General features: G+C 37.9%; 1 protein-coding gene across 4 annotated transcripts in view; it reads right to left on the reverse strand.

The window, feature by feature from the left end:
- The window catches only part of HDAC11 (histone deacetylase 11), a 70,033-nt gene that overhangs the window by 41,570 nt on the left and 5,643 nt on the right, over window positions 1-22,820 (reverse strand). For 3 of the 4 annotated variants that reach the window (XM_073352188.1, XM_073352186.1, XM_073352189.1), the window contains exons 3-5: window positions 18,821-18,921; window positions 6,771-6,797; window positions 462-578 (exon numbers count right to left, since the gene is read on the reverse strand). In XM_073352188.1, coding sequence (XP_073208289.1) covers window positions 462-578; window positions 6,771-6,797; window positions 18,821-18,921 — 245 coding nt within the window. The remainder of the gene's footprint in view (window positions 1-461; window positions 579-6,770; window positions 6,798-18,820; window positions 18,922-22,820) is intronic. The other variant, XM_073352187.1, reaches the window with a different exon arrangement.

Raw genomic sequence — 22,820 nt, forward strand, 5'->3', positions numbered from 1 at the left:
GTATGAATTTCTGAATACACAAAATGAACTGTAAGAAGCTGTCACTTCCTCACTAGTTATATTTCAGACTAGAAACTCATTTTAAGCAGCACATCCTTTTTCTTATGGTACCAGAAAAAAAGAATTGTGAGAGCAGATGACATCCTGAGTAGGGTCAAAAATCTCTCTCTTCTTAGCGGTTGTTTCTCTTTTCATGCCCTCTCGTCTTGATACAGCTGCTAGGTATTGCAATGTCATGCTGGATTTAGCCACTGTCTCTAGGTCAGATCCTTAACCCTCCTCCTGCCCTGGTCCAGTGTAGGATTAATAAACCCACCCAATCACAGATCCATTGGTACACAAGCACAGACGGCTCTGAATTATAAAATCTATGACAAAAGGGCAATGGTTAAATTTTTAAAAATATAGTTCATTAATTCAAATTGATGAAAGACAGTAGGAAAAAAGCATCAATAGCTTACCATTATTGTTCCTCCTGTTTGGGTTCTTAGAGGCTTCAGCACCTTTCTCTGAACAAGGAAATTGGGAAGAAAGAGAACTGGTGGAATTTCTGTAATTGTAGCCACTACAAATGACCACTACAGAAAAAAAATAAAGAATAATTACAAATTAGTTTCTGAATAATTTACCTTATCTCCAAACTACTACTTTAATGTTCTGTCACAGTTACTATATACTGAACAAAAGCATGTGGCTTTAACATACAACATTTTCTTTCCACAAAAACAGCAATGTCTATAATAGCAATGATTTATATTGGAATCTGAACAGCTTCCTTTCTTTTAGACACCAGCAAGTCTCAAACTGCAATTTATGAGAAACATAATGTTTCAAAAGTCAGATTTTGGATTCTTCTGCCAAAGTTTGACAAAATAATTATTTTTTCAGTGATGTCCAAATTTTAAATAGGCTAATAAATGTTACAAAAACAACATTTGTTCATGGTATTAATAGTTAGCTGTGCTTACCACATTGCTCAACCCTAAGGGTCAAGAGAATACGTCAAACAGATTTGAACTAAGAAGTTCAACACTTATTAATGAACATTTTATGCATTTCTTAGCTTAAACAATCCATAATAATTTGATTATTTTCATGCAAGATCAGGTAACATTTATTTTGCATATTAAACACTCCTGGAATATGTTTTAAGGCAAATGCTGTATTAAATAATTAAGAAAATGATTTGAAGAATTATTTCCAAAATATTTATAATACTTGATCTATTCTATTGAAGAACTTGCTGATATTACTTCTAAGAATCCATACTAACAGTGTGAGGAGCTATACCACATCTAAATATATTTCAAAACCTAAATCGAAGTTAAGAATATATAACATCTACATTTCAAGTTATTACTCAATATTTCATAAAGGTATTCAGGTCAATAAATTGGAAACCTTTGCACAAGGATTTTGAGTGGATCCCACACTCTTCAGCATAGTGAAATTTCAAGAGATTCTGTACACCTCTGTGATTCTCTTATTTCACCAGTTGTGTGATTGCAACTGGTGGGTGAATTTTAACAAAAGAATAAAACCTATATGCTTATTTAGTCTCCTTTGGTATTCAACTTATGACCGCTTACGGCCAAAAACAGTTTAAAGGAAGACTGTAAGTATCATTTATTGGAGCGGCTATGCATTAAGGTGTTTAAAACATAAAAAGCATATAGATTCAGCATTGCTTACTTTGACAGCAGTTCACTTAAATGTCTGTTATACTTTTATATTGAAATAAATTTCAAAGATAACATATGGCATACACCATGTCGGAAACTGTTAATAACTGCTGTCCATCATTAATACAATTACCTTCACTATCATCTTTTAATGTGGCAAGACTTGCTAAAATCTATTTAAAAACTGTTTTAACTTCTGGTTGGTACTATAAATATAAAGAGCCAATTTCACCCATAGTGCATCTTAAATAGAGTTGCACTAGGCTGAATTTGGCCAAGTATAAAATCTGGTGTCAAGCATTACAGACAGTTGGAAAACGTTAAGAACATTTCACAAAAAATGTTTGCCTCCCTTTAATTTATGTTGACGTTTTCTGGCCAGCTCTGTAAACACACTGTAACCCATGTGTAATAATACAATATGTAATCTCCTCCACAATGTAATTTGGCCAAGGAAAAGTATAGCCTTACTATACCACCCCTTTCATTTGCACAGTGCCAGCTAAGGAGAAAAGCATGAAAGAGACCACAGCTACAACACTGCAAACAGTTATTTACATGAACATTTAAAAAAGAAAAGGGAAAATGGGGTCAGAAAAAGAAGAAATGGGGCACCGAAAGAGAGTCATATCAATGTATTATATAACAACAACAAATTTGGAATCATGATGCAATCATTCCATCTTGGCATTCTTATGACTACACAGATGACTCAAAGCTTTGCATTCATAGTTAAGGGCAGTTATAGAATGCTTTCAGGTAATTAAAGCCCAAGAACTCTCAATGTTCGTATATGCTATATATGTTCATTTTATTCTAATTAACAGAATACTTGACTAGATATTTAGCATAAGATAAACATAAATCATGAGGAAAGTCTTCAGTCCTGAAAGATACAGCTAAAACTGGGAAAATATACATTTTATTGAAATTGTTCCTCACAAAGATTATAAGAGTCAGGAAATTAGTGTCCTTGATCATATTTTGACACAGTTCTGCTCACATCCCCCCCCACCCCCAATACACACAGCAAGACTTTTAATTACTATTTTAATGTCCCCATCACCCCCCACCCTTTGGAGTATAGTAATATTTGAAAGGAATAAAATACATTCGAAGTTCGGGGTTGGACTAGATGACCTCCTGAGGTCCCTTCCAACGCTGATATTCTATGATTCTATGCTCAGATGCTTTTCTTGTTACTTCCAAAATTTATTATCCTGCCCTTCACCCACCCCTCATTCTCACAGTTATTAGCTGTGTGCAATAGAAACTGAAAAAAAGAATATACCACTTCATAATTGTGTTTTACAGTACATGTTCATCATACTGAATGACTATCAGGTTAATAACCCTAAATATGAAACAATAAAACACGTATAAATGGGAATGTTACCAACCCAACCATCTGCCCACCAGGTTTTGACCTGCCAAGGTACCTGTGGGTCATCCCTGAACCAGCTGCAAACAAGACAGTGTAATTGTTTGGCCATTCTTTTGAAATGGGGTTTTTCTAACGACCCATGATGTAGATGCCATCAAATTCAGGCTATGTCGCATAGCCTTAACAAGCACCCATTGACTTAGTCGAAGTCAGGCTCTTCACCTGGCTGATGACGATGCTATCAAACGGTTGGGCACATTGTCCATATGCTGATGAATGGGAATGTAAAGGTTTATGATACATGATATGCTTTAAATGTTCACAGGAACATGTCTGATAACAAATAAGTAAGTTGTTTTGGATGATTTGTCCGCAGAATCCTATTTGTAAAGCCAAAAATGGCATTTTTACAAAACGTATTTTCATTTGTTTAGGATTAAATGGTTTTCACGTATGACAGGATTTATCATTATAAGGCGAAGATATCTGTATGGGCTGGGCTCAAAAAACCCACTAATCTTGGGCACGTGGAACGTTTGCCCTGGTGAACGAACGTACCTGTACCAGCAACTTCAGCTGAACTGAAGCTTACATTAAAAAAAAAAGGAGGGGGGGAGACTTTTAGACCAATATGTAATTAAAAAGCTGACTTTCTGAATGCATGCCAAGGCAATGTTAGCTTCCTGAGTCTGCACACAGTTCCAGTACCTCTGCTGATGTAGCTGTTCCCCAAGTCTTTCATATCTACTAGGTACATTTAATTCTCCAGTAGGTGACCAGGAAGTGTTTGAAGCACTGTGTATTGGTTCAATGTACACCACCCACCGCAGAATGGGCAGTATTTTATCATGTTTATCCGCCATGCAAGGCTTCCCACTGCAACTACACATAGGAATGAAAAGGAGATAAATTCTGCTTTCCTATGTGCTTTCTATAGGAGCTGAGCAGTAGAATGACGGATTTCTTGTCAGACTTGTTTGTGGCTGCTACGCACAAATCTAACAAAAGAATTTGCTTCATAGCAAACAGCCCTTGTTACTGTAATTCCAGATAACTATGTTTAATAAGCCTCCTTCTAAAAGCAAATGGCTAACACAGGCATATATGTTTGTTTTAAGGGTAAAGGAGAGCTGTGAAACTTATTTTTCAATTTTATCCTACCCAAATGGTTCTCGTGTTAAATATTTAATTGGACCTTGATCTTCCATACGGTCTGAAAAGGAGCAGTAACTATTATTCTTTGTATAAATTCAACACAGAGATTTTTACCCCCTGATTTTTGTAGACTTTTCTCACAAACCTTTGGGACAATAGGGGGACCACATTTTCTATAGGCTAAGCTTTATGTGTTTTAAAATAATTATTCTCATTACGTTTCGAGCACTTCTGGTTGTAAATATAACAAGTGTAAATGCTGCTCTTATAGTGCCGACTAAATATATATCACTGGGTAATCTGAAATTTTCCATACACACATACATAATATTTTTAATATATGAAAATATCAAATGAATCATGTCCTGAATGTAAGCACTGGCTCTGGTCATAATTGGCAGAATAGTTAACACTTTTTATAAATATATTAATTTCATAAAATTAATAAATTATTATGTATTTCACTGCAATGGAGGGGCTGACTAAAACAACACAAAGGATATTGGGATATAAGATACAAAATATTCTGAGATATTTGATCATTGTCTGCAGCTTCAGGCCAGCCCTGCCCTCAGAACTTCCAAGCTCTCTGCTGTAGAACTGGGAGCCTGGAAGTCCTAGGACAGGCTCCCAGGGCTGTGGCTCAAGGGCAGTCTGCAAGGGCTGCCCCAGCCCAGGAACGTGAGAGCATCCAGATTCCCAGGCCAGCCAGCTCACTATGATTCTAGCTGGCCCAGAAGTCTGAAAGCCCTGGAGTCCCCAGCCTGGAACTGCAGATTTTAGGAGCAGAGCTAGGCAAATAGTTGATTTTTCAGTTCAGCCAGCAAACCAAAAAAATCAGAGGCAATATTCAGTTTGGTTCCAAAAAATGTTGGGAATTTGTCAGCAAATTGGAAATTAATCTAGAGCCTCGTGATTAAGGCACTCCTGTGTGAGGAAGGATTCAAATGTTCCCTCAAAGGGTTCAAATGTTCCCTCGGCCTGATTCAGAGGATTAACTTGAATCCACATCTCCTACCTTCCAAGTGAATGCTTTATTCTCACATTCTCTCTGTGGCCCAATTAATTTTTAAGTATCTATGCACAGCAGAACAGTTTCAATAGGAGAGACTGAGACACACTCACCTTAGAAGAGAAAATAGCTTGGTGGTTAGGGCCCTCACCTAGAAAAGGGGGAGATTTGAGTTCAAGTCCCTGCTCCAGAGTGGGCAGTCAAACTAAACCTGGCTTCTCCCACATCCTAGGCAAGTACCTTAGCCAGCGAGCTAAAGTTTATGAAGAGAACAGAAAGACATGCATTCAGTTCGCTGATCCTGAAAAATTTTTCCTCAGCCAAAACTACTGGGTCAAATGTGCAATAGTTCTGAGTTGACCGAAACTGCATTTTCCAGTGAATAAACTACTTCGTCCAAAAAATGTCACCCAGCTACACATGGGAGCCCCAGCAGCTGCTATTAGCAGCCATGAAACTGATGAGAATGTCAATTTCACTCAGCAGCTGTTCTGGCTAGGGAGCAGATTTCATTATATAAACACTGTGTTAGTATTTCCAAAACGTGTGGGTTTTAGGCAGGGAGGGGAAGGATTGCTGGTTCACAGAATTTTTAAAAAAAATTAGATTCATTCTGATTTGGAACTAAATCAAATTTCAAAAATGCAAAATTTCCTGCAAATTGGAAATCATATGTTTTGGCCAGCTCTACTTGACAGAGATGTCTTTTTACTCAGGGCCTCAGTCTTTTATTGAGGGGTGGACATTTCTATTAATTGGCACTATCAACTTGCTTATATTTATTGTTCATGTGTTCCATATAAACTGAAAAATAATATTAAGATTAGAGGACTTCTTAGTGAAAGTTACACCTTTATGAAATACAACTTTACTGAGCCACAATTTTCAATTCATAGCGTTTTTCAGCTCAAGGTTCATCATTTCAAAGTGGCCCAGCTAGAATGAATGCTAATCACACAATGCTACTTTACTTGTGTGGCAATATTTGTAGTTACACCCACTCGGCATCAATTTCTAAGTGTGGCATATTTACACACACACACACACACAACTTGAAAGTGTCATACTCATCACATACTGCATATGTACTTGCAAGCATAATTCCTGCTTTTTAGAAGTGCAAAAGCATGCCACAATTTGAAAGTCTAACTCCATAATCAACACTGGAGTAAGCACAGTAAACTTTCAATACCAATAAATTAAACCTAATTTAGATTGTTTCCATGTACTTATGGGGCAAGCTGTCTAATACTACTTTGAAGCCACAATTCTATCACGAAGAGACTTCCTATTATAAAAATAACTTAGTACCACATCAACATTACAAACAAAAGCACTAAGTGTACAGAAAAAATCAAAATGTAATTACAAAGGAAAAGTACAGAGTAATAACGGATAATGATAATGATTTGCATACAACATGTAGCCAATGTAGTCACTCTAGCAAGACATCACAATTCAATGACTAAATAATGAATATTTTATATTCATAGTACTTTATGTGCATAGCAGAAGCGCAAAATGATTTACTGGATACCTCTTGAAAGCCCTCCAAGATATGGTTCTGTATGCGTATAAAAAAATTAAAGAGAAATATATTCAAACATTTGGAATAGATGGTAACTCGAGGTAATTTAATTTTCCGAACTGTCAACCGGTCAGAAATATCTGTCTTCATGACAACGCTCTTTATTAATTTCTTCTGATATGGAACAAAAGGACAGACATTATATAGTAATCTTAGAAGCCACTGTACTTTCTGCATTAAGCTTATCTAGATAACATATTATAAATCAATACATGTAACTATTTCTTTGGTAGACATTTATTCTCATTCAGTCATCATCAACTTTTAAATCCTATTTCCATTCCTTTATACACTATACTTGTTGCATGTAACTATGGAACTTGCCTCCAGTCAAAATGGGTCCTGTGTCCATAAGAGTAACAAACTGCAAGTTTCCTACAGACAGCAAACACTGCACTCGATGTGTCTTCATTTTTCTCTTATGTGCTCTTCTGTGGTTACAAAGCGTACCTAACCCATTTTTCTTTGTGCTGATAATGCTACAGGAATTTTTAAAAGGATTCACCATATTCTGCTCAGAAGTGGGAGTAAGTAATTTTCTGAGAGTAAGAATCCAGTTGATGTTTTATTTTTAAATATTTCACTCCCTTGCTGTTTAAGAGAGGTAAAATAAAAGCATGTATTAGACAGACCCAGTACACCATTCACCATTTGAGCTTTTCTTTTGCTGCGAAGACACACAAATGAAACTACTTGACAGTATTAAGTTTGACTCACTAAATAGTATGCACCACCATTTCAGGATGTTAGCTTTTAAGAGTTCTTCACTTAAGCCTAGATCCTGCAAAGACTTGACTTATTCATTTGCTTAACTTTAAACAGTATGAATCATCTCATTTACTCATTCACTGAGATGTGTATAAAGTTAAGCACATGCACAGAGGCGTCCATCTTTAGCAGGATCAGTTCCTTAACCTATATAAAACACCAATTTATTATAATGGAAAAGGTTAAAATATTTCCAAAATTTCCATCTACAGCAAGCGGTACCTAAGACTTTGGAGATCAAAGTTAAATCTAAACAACAGAAACAGAAAAACAACTTCAATGGAGAGATGTTACATTAAAGCAGACAGCATGAGAGTGATCAAAAGCAAACTTTGGTATACCATCTTTCATGTTATGCATTCAAGTACTACAAACCAGTATTTTTAACAGCACATTAATTAAAATAAGCCAATTAAAATAATATCTTAGATGTTAAAAATAAAATGGTATTCATATCTTGAGTGGATTTCTGAAGAGAGTACCAAGTTCAAGGAAACAGCAGATAAAGGTTTTACACCCAAAGGTCTGAAGCCAATCAACCACACATTTAGAATCTTATTAGGAACCAGACACTAAGGCCTTGTCTTCACTTGAGGAAAAAAGCTGTGTTTTAACTCGAGTTAACTAACACATCATAAAATCCTAGTGAAGATAAGGAAGTTTGCTTTTGTCATGACTTAGGTTGAGGTTAACCGTACGCTTCCATAGTCTTTACCTTGCATATTACCTTGTGTGACAACTACAAACTGCCTTGTCTTCATTAGGGTTTTATTTTGTGTTAGCTAACTCGCATTATTTAAGACAAGTTTTTTTCCTAGTGAAGACACAGCTAAAGGCCCAATTTATTTTCATTAGTGCTGAGAACCTTTAATTCCAAGTGAAATCAACAAGAAGTGTGAGCACTCAGCTCCTCTGAAAATCAAGCACTAAAGTAATATTATACCTTTTTCTGGGGGGAAAAAGTGCTTCAGCAAAAAAACTTCTGCAGAACTACTTGCTTTATAAGGGCTACAGACCTACCACCAGATCTTGCCGTTTCATAGTTGCACCTCTCATTTTGCAGGTTAGGCTGCAGGAGAGATCTGCATAGGTAGGATGGTAGCAATAGTTTTAGTTAAGGTTGCCTAAGTATTTACATTACATTACCATTTTCATTCCATCATAACATACCATTTTTGACTCTTTCAACTATTATTCTTCAATTTTTTGTGAGGTAAATATTGTAAATTTCCTGGGATTTACATATGAATTTTTCAACCTTTTAAAGCGGTTATTCTATGCATCTCAAATATAAGCTTAATAAAGAGAAAATTTATATACAATTCTTGTGATTTTTTTGGACAGTTTTAGCACTGAAACAGAACAAATTTGAAAACTGAATGTGAAATTGCCTTCATTGATGTGAAATGCCTTTTGAGTCTTCCAGTGAAAATTGCTTTTGATTTAAGTGTGTTATGCGGGCAATTCATGCAAGCTTTTTTATACTTTGAACACAGCTTTTTTTAAATCTTTAAAACACCTTTTACCTATATTCTATGCAAAAGAAAGTTATGCTGGGCATGAGTTCACTGCAGACTCTTCCATACGACCCATTTCTCATTAAAATGGGTAAAGATTTCCCAACAGTGGTCCAACTGGTTTGCTGCACAGCCCTTGCTGGTGGCTTACACAGAAGTCACTGGTCACAAGACACAGGCTCTCCTTATTTCCAGCTGCTTAAATAGTGTTAAAGACAGATAAAAATATATAAATATTTTTCAAATATTATTTTTCTATGTAGATGGTTGTTGTCATTGCTACAGTACTGTTAAATAATCGCAAATGAGAGGGGTGATGTCCATGAGACACTCTCTTATGATATGTTCCACTATGAAAATATACGAAAAACCTTGTTTTTAGGATAAGACTTAAGAGCATAATGGCACGAGGTACTGCACTCTATTTCCACGGCCTGCTATAGGAACTGAGGTTGCAAATAATCTCCCAATATCTTCTCAACACCTGACTGGATTAGGCCCAGCATGAAGCCATAAAACCCCTGCCACAGTTGCTGTGCAGTAAACAATGAATCACAGAAAGCTCAATAAGCGGGTCTCCATGATAAGCATCGGAGCTTGTCAAAATTTCTCAAAATTCTACATTTTGACAAAAAATTTCATTCATTCGGCATTTTGACAAAAAAGGGGGAACATATGAAATGGTTATGAATTCTTCCTCTCTGTTATTAACAAGCTTAATTCAGCATGAACTTTGCGCAAGACGAGTGTTAGGGTGTCGTCTAATAAAGCAGTTTCAGGTAATGGAATTTCTTTTTTTCTATTTACGAAACCTAGGAAATGCCATTAAAAAAGCATGTGAAGAGAAGATTAAGATAGCATATGTAAGCGTTCAAAAGTCAAGATGTGGTAAAGTTAAAGTTAGCAGCTTAACTCTACCCTCTTGTACTTCTACTTTACAGTATACTCTAATTCAGTGGTTCCCAAACTTGTTCTGCTGCTTGTGCAGGGAAAGCCACTGGCGGGCCAGGCTGGTTTGATTACCTGCTGCGTCCGCAGGTTCGGCCAATTGCGGGTCCCACTGGCCGCGGTTCGCTGCTCCAGGCCAATGGGAGCTGCAGGAAGCGGCGGCCAGTATGTCCCTCAGCCCACGCCACTTCCAGCAGTTCCCATTGGCCTGGAGCAGCGAACTGCAGCCAGTGGGAGCCGCGATCAGCTGAAACTGCGGACGCAGCAGGTAAACAAACTGGCCTGGCCCACCAGGGGCTTTCCCTGCACAAGCGGCGGAACAAGTTTGGGAACCACAGCTCTAATTGCATGATTACAGCCCATTTCTCACATAATACAATGTCATCTTATGCAATATTTTCTACATTCATCTAAGGTGTGCAGTAAATGAGACAGGGTTGTCCAGAAGCCCTTCTTGCATCTTTCATGTAGACAGCTTGAATTCTGGCATACACAAAGTAATGCCCAGCACTATAAAATGTTGCACATTTATCTGAAGTTATAGAGAAAAAATGTATATATTTATTGCATTTGTGAAATGGTATCTGCTCGTGTAAATAAGACCACCGTAATGTACATGTACAAGAGACAGTTAAAACTGTGCATCGAACTTTAATCTTGACATTTCTTGTCTTGAGTGATTAACCATTCACCCTTAATGTTCTCTTACTTCTTAAAAATGGAATTTTATTAATATTCTTAAGATAGAGAACAGTTTTTCTCAGTGATTCTTATGGCGCCAGATGCCAGTTACTTGACAAAGGTATCTTATGTACTGATCAGTAAAGCAAGTATCCAAGCGACTAATGCCAGATGCCCAAAATTACAAAGCAAAAGCCTGAGTAGTAAAGCACACTAGACTGAACTAATGACAACCCCAGCCAATGCCAAATGTGAGAGAATACTTCTACCACCTTTCAGCGTACATGTTTTACTTATCTATAATTGAGCCTTCTTCCTTAATTGAATTTCCATATATATATAGTCACACTTCATTACCCTACAAACGATATTTTCTGCAGGAATTCCTACCGATCTTAATATGATAGCTATTTGCCCAAGAGTCTAGGTAACAGTCAAAATCAATTAACTGATTTCAAGAACTTTTTATAAAAGTTAAGAAAAGTAAATAACCAATGCCCATTACAAAAAGTTTGTCAGTTAACATCAAAAACCAATGTAAAAAAGTCAAGGTGAGAAAAAAAAACATGATATATCAACCATGCTTATTAAAAAGAGAGAGTGTGAGCATCATAATGACACAGCTGCATGATCTGAGGGATTTTCAGACAAAAATCTGTAGGAATTTGGAGCCACAGAGAAATAACTCAAAAAGAAAAGGAGTACTTGTGGCACCTTAGAGACTAACAAATTTGTTTGAGCATAAGCTTTCGTGAGCTACAGCTCACTTCATCAGATGCATATATACCATGTGCAAATTACCCACAGAAAAGTTTCTGAAAGATTGTCATAATTTCATAGCAACAAAACAATGTGTGTTTGTACAACAAACACAGACAATGGAATTTTTATACTGAATTGTATAATTGATTGCTCTCCATTTCCTGTTGTAAATAACATGTGTTTCATAAAAGACATACATCAAACTAGAAATCAGAGCTTCTGGGACTTGGTGGGGTTTTTTGGCTAAGAATGACCAATTTGGGTTTCTACATACAGAAAGTTAATAAGTTTTTTGATAAACTTAACTTAATTTGTAATTATATAAATTGATCAATTGCTCTTACAGCCTAAGGTGTGGAAAAGTCTATGTGTCATAACACTCCCAGAAGAACAACACCTTGCATTCCACTGACACACAAGCAGAAGAGTGATCCATTTTGTACAGGTAATTTCTATTACAGTATTCACTCATACATTTACAGATCCAGACTAACACGGCTACCCCTCTGGTACTTGACACTCACACATGTTATTGTAAAACAGTAAATTGTTTCTATTTTGTGCATCCCAGAAGTGTAAGATTTATAGGGTGCCAAATATTTCTTAGGCTTACTGTTGCTTATTTCCTTTTGAAATTTCAGAGTGCTGATTTGAAGTAAATGGATAAAGTATTTCTTTATATAACACAAATATTGGAGCAAGATGGATACAAATATCAAAGCTACATTTTTCATAATTCATTTATTGCTTCAGGGTCCGAAAGCCTTCCATGAAGCGTCTGAAAATCTCCAGGGTCATGTTTTGCAACTAGAACTGTGCTTTTACTAAAGGATGTGAAGGCAAACCCATACATCTCTGGAAAACTTTTCAGTTAAAGATATACAGATACTAACAAGCATAAATTATTCCACTTAAAAATTCAATTTACAAGAGTTCTTCCTGATCTGTCTCCTCAGTCCTAGCTTATCTCCCCTCCAACTGCCCTTCAGCCTGTTTTCTCCCCATCAAAAGATCTTAGGTCAGCCTCTTTGGCTGCTACTAACACAGTGAATGTCTACCTGTCTCCCCACAACAGTTGGGAATTTTCCAGGGGCTCTCTATCTCACCTTCAATTTTGCTACAGCATTCTCATGACTGACACTCCACTCTTCATTCCCAGAAATATAAGCAGCTCTCATTGCTCATCAGAGCATGGGCTTAGATCTGCTATTTGTAGATCTGTCTTTCACTTGTCTGAGTTAAAAGGCAGTTAAGCAGACTTTGTGTGGGCCTTTTCACACCAGATCTTAACACTTTTACACTTTCAAACTGTAAGTCCTTCTAGCAAACTCCTTCCAAGCAACAAAGAGAACTCGGGATAGTTCACAAGTCACGCCTCTTGATTTCTATAGCTGCAGGAGCCATACAGACAGGAAGAGATGCCATTATCCTGTGCATTCAGATGTGACTAGACTATTAGCCTAATGGAACTAGCCTTCTTTGTTCAAGACATGTTTGAAAACCATATTTGTTTTAGGCAGTAGGGGGCTATGAAGATAAATGAATCTTTGTTTATCCTGAGCCTGGTCAGGGCCATTGTTATCAGAAGTATTAACAGGAATTCATATGCAACCTTCCCTCACAAATAGATAAAGAACCTGTCTCTGTAATAATGTAACCTCTTTCCACAGCTTTGTGTTGAACACCACTACCTTTTGTTCAGGGGCATTGTGTACGGATATCTAGTATCTTGAGAAAGATACAGTCCACAACCTCCTGGCTCAGGGACAATTCATCTGACTCCACTACCAAACAGTTTACCTAATCTGTAACTAATTTTTCCTTTCTTGCTAGTTAGGGGACAAGGAGCACTCACTCCCAACACCAGCAGGGCTTCCCAGCACAGAAGGAATGTTCTGATACCCTCTGATTGTTTGTAAATAGGGTGACTTGCTTATCCATTTCCATCATAATTACCCTTTGGGCTACTAGGCTTCCGAATGTCCTTAGTATATTTAGGACTGCACTTTCTCTCAGAACATTTATATGTAGCTATGGTTCCTAGACAAAGTACTCTGAGTGTGTAGTCTCACAAGTAGGTTTTCAGACCCAAAACAGGAGTGACCCTGATCACTACAGTTTTGAAGTCCATTCATAATTGCAATTTCTCCGTGGATTGCCACCATCCCAGAGAGGTAAGGAGGTCAATTGTTAATCATGTATAAAGTGAGAATCTGTAGCTTATGACTAAGGCTACATGTCTGTCACAGAGGTCATGGAAGTCACGAATTCTGTGACTTCCCGTGATCTCTGTGACTTCTGCAGTGGCCAGCAGCAACAGTTTGGGTGTGTGGGAGGGGGATCAGGGCTGGGGCAGGGAGTTGGGGTGCGGGGCAGCGCTTATTGGTGTGGGGAGCTCCCCAGCTCCCACTGGCATGTACCTGCAGCTCCTAGGTGGAGGGGCCAGGGGGCTCCACGTGCTGCCCACGCTCGCATGCGCCGCTCCTGCAGCACACACTGGCTGTGGTTCCCCGCCAGTAGGAACTGCGGAGCCAATGTTTGTGGCGTGAGCAGTACGTGGAGTCCCGCTGGCCGCCCCTCCCCCGAGAAGCTGCTGGGACATGCCTGTCGGAGCTGGGTAGGGAGCCTGCCAGCCCTGCCAACCCTCTCACCCCCCAGCACCAGCAGGGGCCCCGGGTCGTGCGCTACCACCCGCCCTGCTCCAGCATCAGCGGGGGTCCTGGGTCGCCGCCCGCCTCCAGCACGGGTCCCAGGCTATACGCCACCGCCTGCCTCCCCCCAAGCACCGCTGAAAGTCCTGGGCCACACCCCGCCCCAGGACCCGCAACACCGCAGCCCAAGTTTTAGTTAGGGGTATATAGTAAAAGTTATGGACAGGTCAAGGTCATGGGCTGTGAATTTTTGTTTACTGCCCATGACCTGTCCCTGACTTTTACTAAAAATACCCATGACTAAAACATATCCTTACCTATGACCACTGAGACCTCAGAGTCCACTGAGATCGATGACTGTAGAGCTGTCCTCTGCATATATATTAGAAACACCTCTATGGCATTTAGAACCATGCTATGCACGTGGTGCCTCCTTCCTTGCCTCAAGAAATTATTTAATAAATGTATGCTGGGTGGTCCTATGGAACCAAGGCTCAATATTGAGAGAAGCTCTGGTAAGAACAGAATCAATAAGGCATGAAGCCCCAAGTGAAACTATAACAGGTGAGTCAAGAGGTTTAAAGATCAGTAGGAAGCAACATGAGCGACCAACACCACATGAGGAAGGGAGCCACTAGGCAGATGAACACAGGGCTCAAAAAATGAGATTTCAAGCCTGCTTTTATTGTCCAAAAGCAATGACGGCAAACTCAGAGCAGCTCCTTCTGAATTACAGCATATAAGATCATTATTTTCTACTTACAAATACCGTTGGAGAATTTCTAAATTCACATTCTATCTCATTCTGTCCACAGCATCTGATCTAGTACATTTTCAAAGAAAGGTATGTCAACAAAAATAACCTTTTTACAATTAGAATAGTCAGTGAACACTCTCTATTCAGTATTAATATGTAGAGATATCAACTGGCATTGTAAGCCTTCAAATACAGATGGCAAGCAAGATTGTAATTAAGGTCTCTCTCACCCTTGAGCACACTTGTGTCTTTCTATTCTTTTGTATTCCAGTGCCACATACGTATCTTGAAGTATGAAGTCTCTTTTTTCAACAGACTGGCACAAAGAAATCCCTAAACAAAGCCTTCCTAAAATCACATAAAACCTGAACCCATTAAGCAATTATTATTTGTAGAAGAACATCTAGTATAGTATATTCTATTTTAATGCTCTATTCTACATTTACTCTAACTACTATAGCACTTTAAAATAAAATAGAATTTACCCTTGTAAAGACTAGAACCCTAGAGCTATGGAGGAAATTAATTGGGTTTCAAATGTTACTAATTTCCTTATGCTCACTTAAATTTGCCAAAAAGTCATTTTGCCTGGAGCAAAAGAAAAAACAAAAATGAGTACAATTAGTAGGATGACTTCAACATGTTAAGTACATTGCAGAAGAGAATAAGACACAACCAACTAGTTACATTAAGTCCATTCCAAGTGATAGAAGTATTCATGGTAAATTCTACATTTGAGCCCTCTCCTTTGAGAGCAGCCCACCAAAAGTCTTCACTCCTGCTATCAAACTACAAGAGCAAAACTCACTTTGTTTAAGTGACTGGAAAACCTAACATGAAAGTATTGCTTTTGATTCTGTACATTTTAGGGGGACATGGCTGTAAAGGAAAACCAAGTCCTGTAATCTATGTAGCACCACAGTCTCTCTCATCTTCCCTTCTATATTTTGAGTCTTTCATCAGAGCCTTTAATCCTCTTCCCACACTTTCCATGACTAGGGTAAATTTGTTTACCATGCTGAGGGGTAGTCTACATTCTACACAAGATTATTCTATAATGCGGCTGGTAGTAGCCTGATTACCAATTGCTTTTAGGCTTATGAATTTTTCTGATATACTGAAAATACAACTCTATTTTGTCCATTGTCTTTCATAAAAGTATATTCCAAAATGCTTTACAGAGAAAATATAGTTACTAAGTTAAAACAAAAAATTCTAGCAGATGGATAAGGGGATTTAAAAGGCATTTGCAAGTGGATTTTGAAAAATAAATGGAAAGTCTAAGTTCAGAGCCAAAGAAAAGCTGTCCCAAATGCCAGGAACTATGCATAAGAAACATCTTGTACCAACAGTGGCAAGACAATACGATGGGACAAACAGCAGGCTGGTGCTAAGCAAGCACACTGAACAGTGAGGTAAGCAGACATGTATACTGTCTACAAGGTAAAGCTAGGACAAATCCAGGGAGAGTTTTAGGGCTTGATCCTGCACCACTGTTGTCAATGGAAGCTTTGCCACAGACTTCAATGGGTGCAGTATTAGGCAGTTAAAAAACAAGGGCAATTTTGAGCTGAATCCAAAGGGCTAACGCATTTGTTTAAGGACAGGGTGGGTTGGTCATGTCTTAATATTTTTAAAAAATTAAATCCAACTCTGATTCCAAAACCACCAAGCAATTAAATATTAAAAAACACAAGAGTGATCCTACAGGACAACTACACAGAAAAAAACAAGCAACCCTATGATCATTCTTCCCTCCCCTTATTTCCCCTATGTCTGTTATCAATTGTGGTGTTACTCTAAACCCTTTGGAAGAGAGGGACCCTGTCACGCTCCTAGTCCTTTATGTCGTATAATAAACAATGACAGGTCAAGTGAGAAAGGAGGAAGCGACATATTGGACATGCTTGAATTTGAAGAGCTCGCGGGAAGCCAAAGGGAGAGGCTATGCTCATGGCAAGAGGGGAGGAAGGCACAGAGGAAGATTTTAACCATGAAGCTAAGGGAATGGAATACATGGGCAACATTGTACAGGTAGCAAAAGCAGATTTTCAAAGGAGATGAGGGAAGAGAATATAACTTCAGAATCAGAAAAGCTAAATGGAAGGATTTATGTTAGCGGATGCTTCTGTCTCAGAGGCTTTTATCTACATTTCAAATAAGCCTAACAGAGAAGTTATAGGAAAACTTCATTAAGTTTTGCTTTGTTAGTAGATATATATATAAATAAATAATTACAGTGTATAGCTGTCTTCCGTATATTTCAATTTTAGACTGACCACAGCTGGGAAAGATATTGAAGGGAACCTGAGAACAACTAAAAAAAATACATAGTACTCATTCTGGTGATCTGTATTTGTAGTATTATATAAATATTTGTATATACCTTAACATGCTTATATTGCTTAATTATTTAACAAATTTCAAATAACCTGGTTCAGTTGATTTTTTTTCTCTAGATGATTACGTTAGCTCTTCTAGCCACAGCATCACCCTGGGAGCTCATGTTCAGCTGATTATCTACTATGACCCCCAAATCTTTTTCAGAGTCCGTGCTTCTCAGATGCATACATTTAGCCATATTAAAACGCATAGTATGCTTGCGCCCAGTTTACCAAGTGACCCAGATCACTCTGAATCAGTGTCTTGTCCTCTTCATTACTTACCACTCACCCAATTTTTGTATCATCTGCAAACTTTATCAGTGACAATTTTGGTTTTTTTAGGTCAATGATAAAAAAATGCAATCTCTGTGGGACCCCAGTGGAAACAGAGCTGCTTCACGATGATTCCCTGTTTGCAATTATATTTTGAGACTTCGCCAGTTTTTAATCCATTTAATGTGAGCCATGTTAATTTTATATTGTTCTCGATTTTTAATCAAAATGTTGTGCAGTACCAAAGTCAAACACCTTAGAGAAGTCTAAGTATATTATATCAACACTATTACCTTTATCAACCAAATGTGTAATCTTCTCAGAAAAAACATCAATTTAGCTTGACAGGATCTAATTAATATTGATTTGCACTAATCATGGTGGTCCTCCTTTCATCCTTTATTATCAAGTCCTGTATCAGCCGCTCCATTATTTAGACAGGGATTGATGTCAGGTTGATAAGCCTATAACTATCCTTTTTAAAAACTGGTACAAGATAGGCTTTTTTCCAGTCTTCTGAAACTTCCCCATTGCTCCAAGACTTATTGAAGGTCAACAATAATGGTTCAGTGAGCTCCTATGCCAACTCTTTTCAAACTCTTGGATGCAAATTATCTGGACCTGCTGATTTAAAAATGTCTAGCTTTAATAGATTGTGTTTAGCATCCTCCAGAGTTAAAAGTGGAATAGAAAGAGTGTTATCATCACTATATGATGAGACTATACATATAATCAGTTTTTTCCCCAAATACAGAACAGAAATATTCTAGTCTAGATTATGTTTAGATCTCATTTATGCTGTCACTTACTTCTAGGAAAGAAAGTAAAATATTGTAGGATACAGTTAATAGCAGTCTTAGTGATACCATTGCTCAGTTGCCCTTCACCTCAAGGTATAGGCACAACCCTAGTCTGTATCCAACATAATCTCAAGATTACTGACAGCTTGTCAACTCTGCTGATGTAGAGACTTGACTTCCAACACCAATTTCAACAATTATCACTGAACTTTTAAATGCTGTGTACTATGACAAATAGAGGTCTCACTTTGAAACAGTAACTCTGAAAAAAGAGTTAAAAAGTTAGAGGGCAAATCCAGAATATAGCCCGGGTAAACTGCTGAACTGGAATTTGCTGGTTCATTAATGACAGGCACTGACCAGGAAGAAGGAAGCAACATTATGCCAGTGGCAGGACATCTACTGCTTGAAATAAATTCCAAAAAGCTTATTTCAAAGATAACCAGTAAGTACAGCACCTTTAATTTATTCAGGTAGCGTCTTGTGTGGACAACCAACAGGTCTTCTTCAGTAGCTTCTCGTGCCTGTACAATCAAGTCATCTGCAATTAGTTTTTCTTCTGAAACAGCAGAAAAAAAAGGAGGCAGAAAAATTGTTATTCAGCATTGTTGAACTTTCTAATTTTTTTCCCTACAATTTTAGAATCTGGCTTGTAGGTGTTGGAGTTCCTACTTTGCATTACATGGACTTTTAATTCAAAGTGCTAGTAAATGCTTCAAACACACACTCTACACAAGTTATTAATCACATATAAATAATATAACAAAATTGTTTATGGACAAAACTAAAATAATTATAAGAATTTAATAATGCTCATAGACCACTTTATAATTTCAAAGTGCTAATTTCTTTGTTTAAACTGGAAAGGAAAGGTAGGCAGTGAAGGTTTTAAAATAGAAGACAGATGAGGCTAAACAAAAAAACAAATATCCAAAGGGCACTGATAGTTTAAACATGTATAGAATTTGAAAACTCTGGTCCTAGTATCAGCAATTATTCACCTTGATTCTTTAATATATTTTACTGCAAATTCCAGTCAAGCACTGACATTTAATTCACTGAATCATCAGAGCAGGAAATGCCAAAATTCGAAGAAGAATTACTTAGGGAGTTCTGATAAGAAGTGAACATTTAGGCTTAATTGGTACATTTAACATTGTCAAACCCCTATTGATATTTAATTTGCAGAAGCCTGGAAGCAATTACTTGCTCTCCATATTTGGTGACCTATAGGTAGCTTACATAAAATTAAGTTTTACCAGTACAAACTACTGCTTTCCTAAATATCACCCCAAGATATCTGTACATGGATATATATTATATATGAATGAGATATTTTTAACACAAGCAGGAACATATGTGGATACATTTTCTGGACGGTATACCAAACTTCATTTCAGTGCATCGGGGATGGCTAAGCAACGCACATGGTGGAAAACAGTTATGCATACTTTATCTATGGTGATCAACTGTTAGAAGTATAACACCAGTGATCATCACATAATTGTTTATGCAGTGTTGCTGTAGCCATGTTGGTCCCAGGATATTAGAGAAACATGGTGGGCGAGGTAATATCGTTTATTGGACCAACTTTTGTTGGTGAGAGAGACAAGCCTTCGAGCTTACACTGAGCTCTTCCCAGACCTGAAGAACTCTGCGTAAGCTCGAAAGCTTGTCTCTCTCACCAACAAAAGTTGGTCCAATAAAAGATATCACCTCACCCACCTTGTCTCTATAATTGTTTATATTATATAGTACTAGAGTATGTCTGCTGAGCAGCTACACTTTGTGAAAAGCCTTCTTAATGCAGCTGCAGAAAGACTACAATCTGACTGATTTTGTTTCCACTGGCATGATATAAAACAAACAAGTCTGTACTGGTAGAACTTTTGTGTTCCTACTGACCAAGGCTTGAAAAACCCACCTTGCCCATTCACCCAGCTCATGTAGAAATTTTTCCTAGATGAGCAGGGCCAAGGAGGCAACAACTTCTTTCCTGAAGAAGGGAGAAGTAAGTATAAGAATAGAGTAGCCAAAATGCCTCTAGCAGTTTTCCAGTCAGGGGATGCAGAGAACAGAGTGCCTCTTCTCTTCTACGAAATGGGAGAGGGGAGCAAAGTGTCTGGGGCCATCAGTTTTTCCTTGAGGAACTGGAAAGTGAAGAGCAGACGTGTCCACATGGAGCAGAGGAGCTGAAAGAAACACCAGCATGTCCAGAAGGGCATCCACCTCAGAGGAGCCCAACAAAGGTAGAAGGACCGAGTGTTCATTCATTGGTGGACGGAGGGGATGGAAGTCAGGATTCATTGATTGAAGAGGGGGACTGGGAAAGATCCCAGAATTCATTAACTGGGGTGAATATCAGAATGCATTTAATGTGCATGCATGTGTGTGCCCCTGAGGGGAAGAATTTAATTCATGTGCAGAGACAGAGTTGCTTTATTGACGGAGGAGTGAATATGTGGCAATGTCAATGGAATAGGCCTGGCTCTGGGTGGGCCACTGGTTTGGGCATGGTGTGTTTGACAGGTGTTTTTGACCTGGCCAAGTAAGATCACTCCTCGGGTGAAAAGGTGTTGAGGTTTTACAGGCTCTGACCTTAATTCTTATATTTGAAATTCCCAACAGCATTTCTGCACCGAACTTTTCATCTGTGTAAACAGTAATATTAGTGCTTCTCAGCACACTAATCTTTATGCCTCTATCAGATGGTCTCAATGCACTTTTCAAACATTAATTATCACAACAATATTATGAGATAGTAAGGGATGGATATATGCAAGCCACAGCTAGTCTCCTTCTTCCTGAAATGTCATTTGCTACTTAATTTGTAATATATTAGGTTCCATCAGCAATCTCAAGAGTAAGTCAGATTCACACCATATATAATTTAATGCAGCAAGACAGTCATTAAAACTCTTTTTAGTGGTAAGAGTCAGGGTGGAATGTTCTCTCTTCTGCTTTTGCATTCCAAAGAGAGATTGAAGCAACCAAAATGCTCCAGTTACAGTTAGTCATACTCAGTGCTTCCCCTTGGAAGTCATGTATTTTACATGTTTACAAGGATCACAATGCATAAGAAGGATTTTTTCATTCATTTCAGTAGAATTGGAGCCATCGTGCAGTTTTAGTTTCAGGGTTAGCTTTAAAATAAATAGTAACTGGAACTGCAAAACAGCATCTGCTTCCATTGTATAAAGACAACCTTTTATTAATTTATGTTCCCCTCTTATCACCTTGTAATTTAGTACTGAAAGAAAACATTTAGTAACCAATTTGTAACCACAATGAACACTAAGTACATTAAATGTCAAAATGTTCATTACATCATTATGATTTGAAAAACAGAACAGAGTCTGTTGCTAAAGTGGTCTATTGTGGATAGGGGTCATCTGTGTCTGACAAGTGTTTGATAGTATATGTCAAAAGGGAGTCTCTCAGAATATGTATGTCAACTGGCATTAATTTGGCCTTCTTTATGATAGTCTCAGAGAGACTAAAAATTAAATGGGTACTCGGATTGAACTCTAACAAATGTGGATGGAGCAGATCTGGTATACTTGCACTTTTTCATCCTGCATTGCACCTGTTCTGAGGATAAATAATTTACCGAGTACCACCAGGATGCTTTGTACTCTAAAAACATAGGGCATTTGCCTTCTACACCTGAATCAGCACAAGCACAAGAGTCCCCTGTTAGAGTCCAACAGAACAGACAAACATGTTTAAGATTCTCAAACAATTTTATGATAATTTCTCTTTAAAATATGTAGCACAAACAGAATAGCTATATGGTTTTTATAAATGTTTTATGGGTATGCATTTGGGATCTTCTCTACCATATACAGTTTGTGAAGTACTTTGGCAGTTTGAAAAATTCACTTGATCCTCTGTTATTGAAAAGTTGGGAACTTTCTGCAGTGATTGGAATTTTGCATGCTAAGCAACCATTAAAGATATTTCTAGCTTTTCCAATTTGAAAATAACCTACTAATGCATTGCTGCCTTCATGAGTCTTTATACAGGCAGCTCCTGTACTTTTGCTGTTGCTCATAGTTTTGCCAAGCAGTGGGTCAGAATGAAATTAACCAACTAGTTACTTTTCCTGCTGTTTTTCAAACCAAATGGCAGAGTGAAACTGACAACCATTATGTGAGTTTCACTCTACACACACACAGCACCACAGAAATGCAGCCACAACTGGGGTGGAAAGTTCTTTGCAAAATATTGGTGGGGAAGAAAGTGCCAAGGACAGTGGAGTAAACCCATGCTTTAAAGAAAACTGCTACAGTTTCTTTAATGTCGAAGCAGAGCAGATAGAATCTCAGTTTTTAAATTCTCACTTGCAAGAGCCTCAGCAGTATAAAGTGCTTGGACCTCAATTTACATAAGAAACATTACGGGTAAGTTAAACTTGCTGAGATTTAAGCTTGTGATTTCACATACATTAAAGTATTA

Source organism: Lepidochelys kempii, chromosome 7 (assembly GCF_965140285.1).
Source record: "Lepidochelys kempii isolate rLepKem1 chromosome 7, rLepKem1.hap1, whole genome shotgun sequence".
In the NCBI taxonomy this organism is placed as follows: Eukaryota; Metazoa; Chordata; order Testudines; family Cheloniidae; genus Lepidochelys; species Lepidochelys kempii.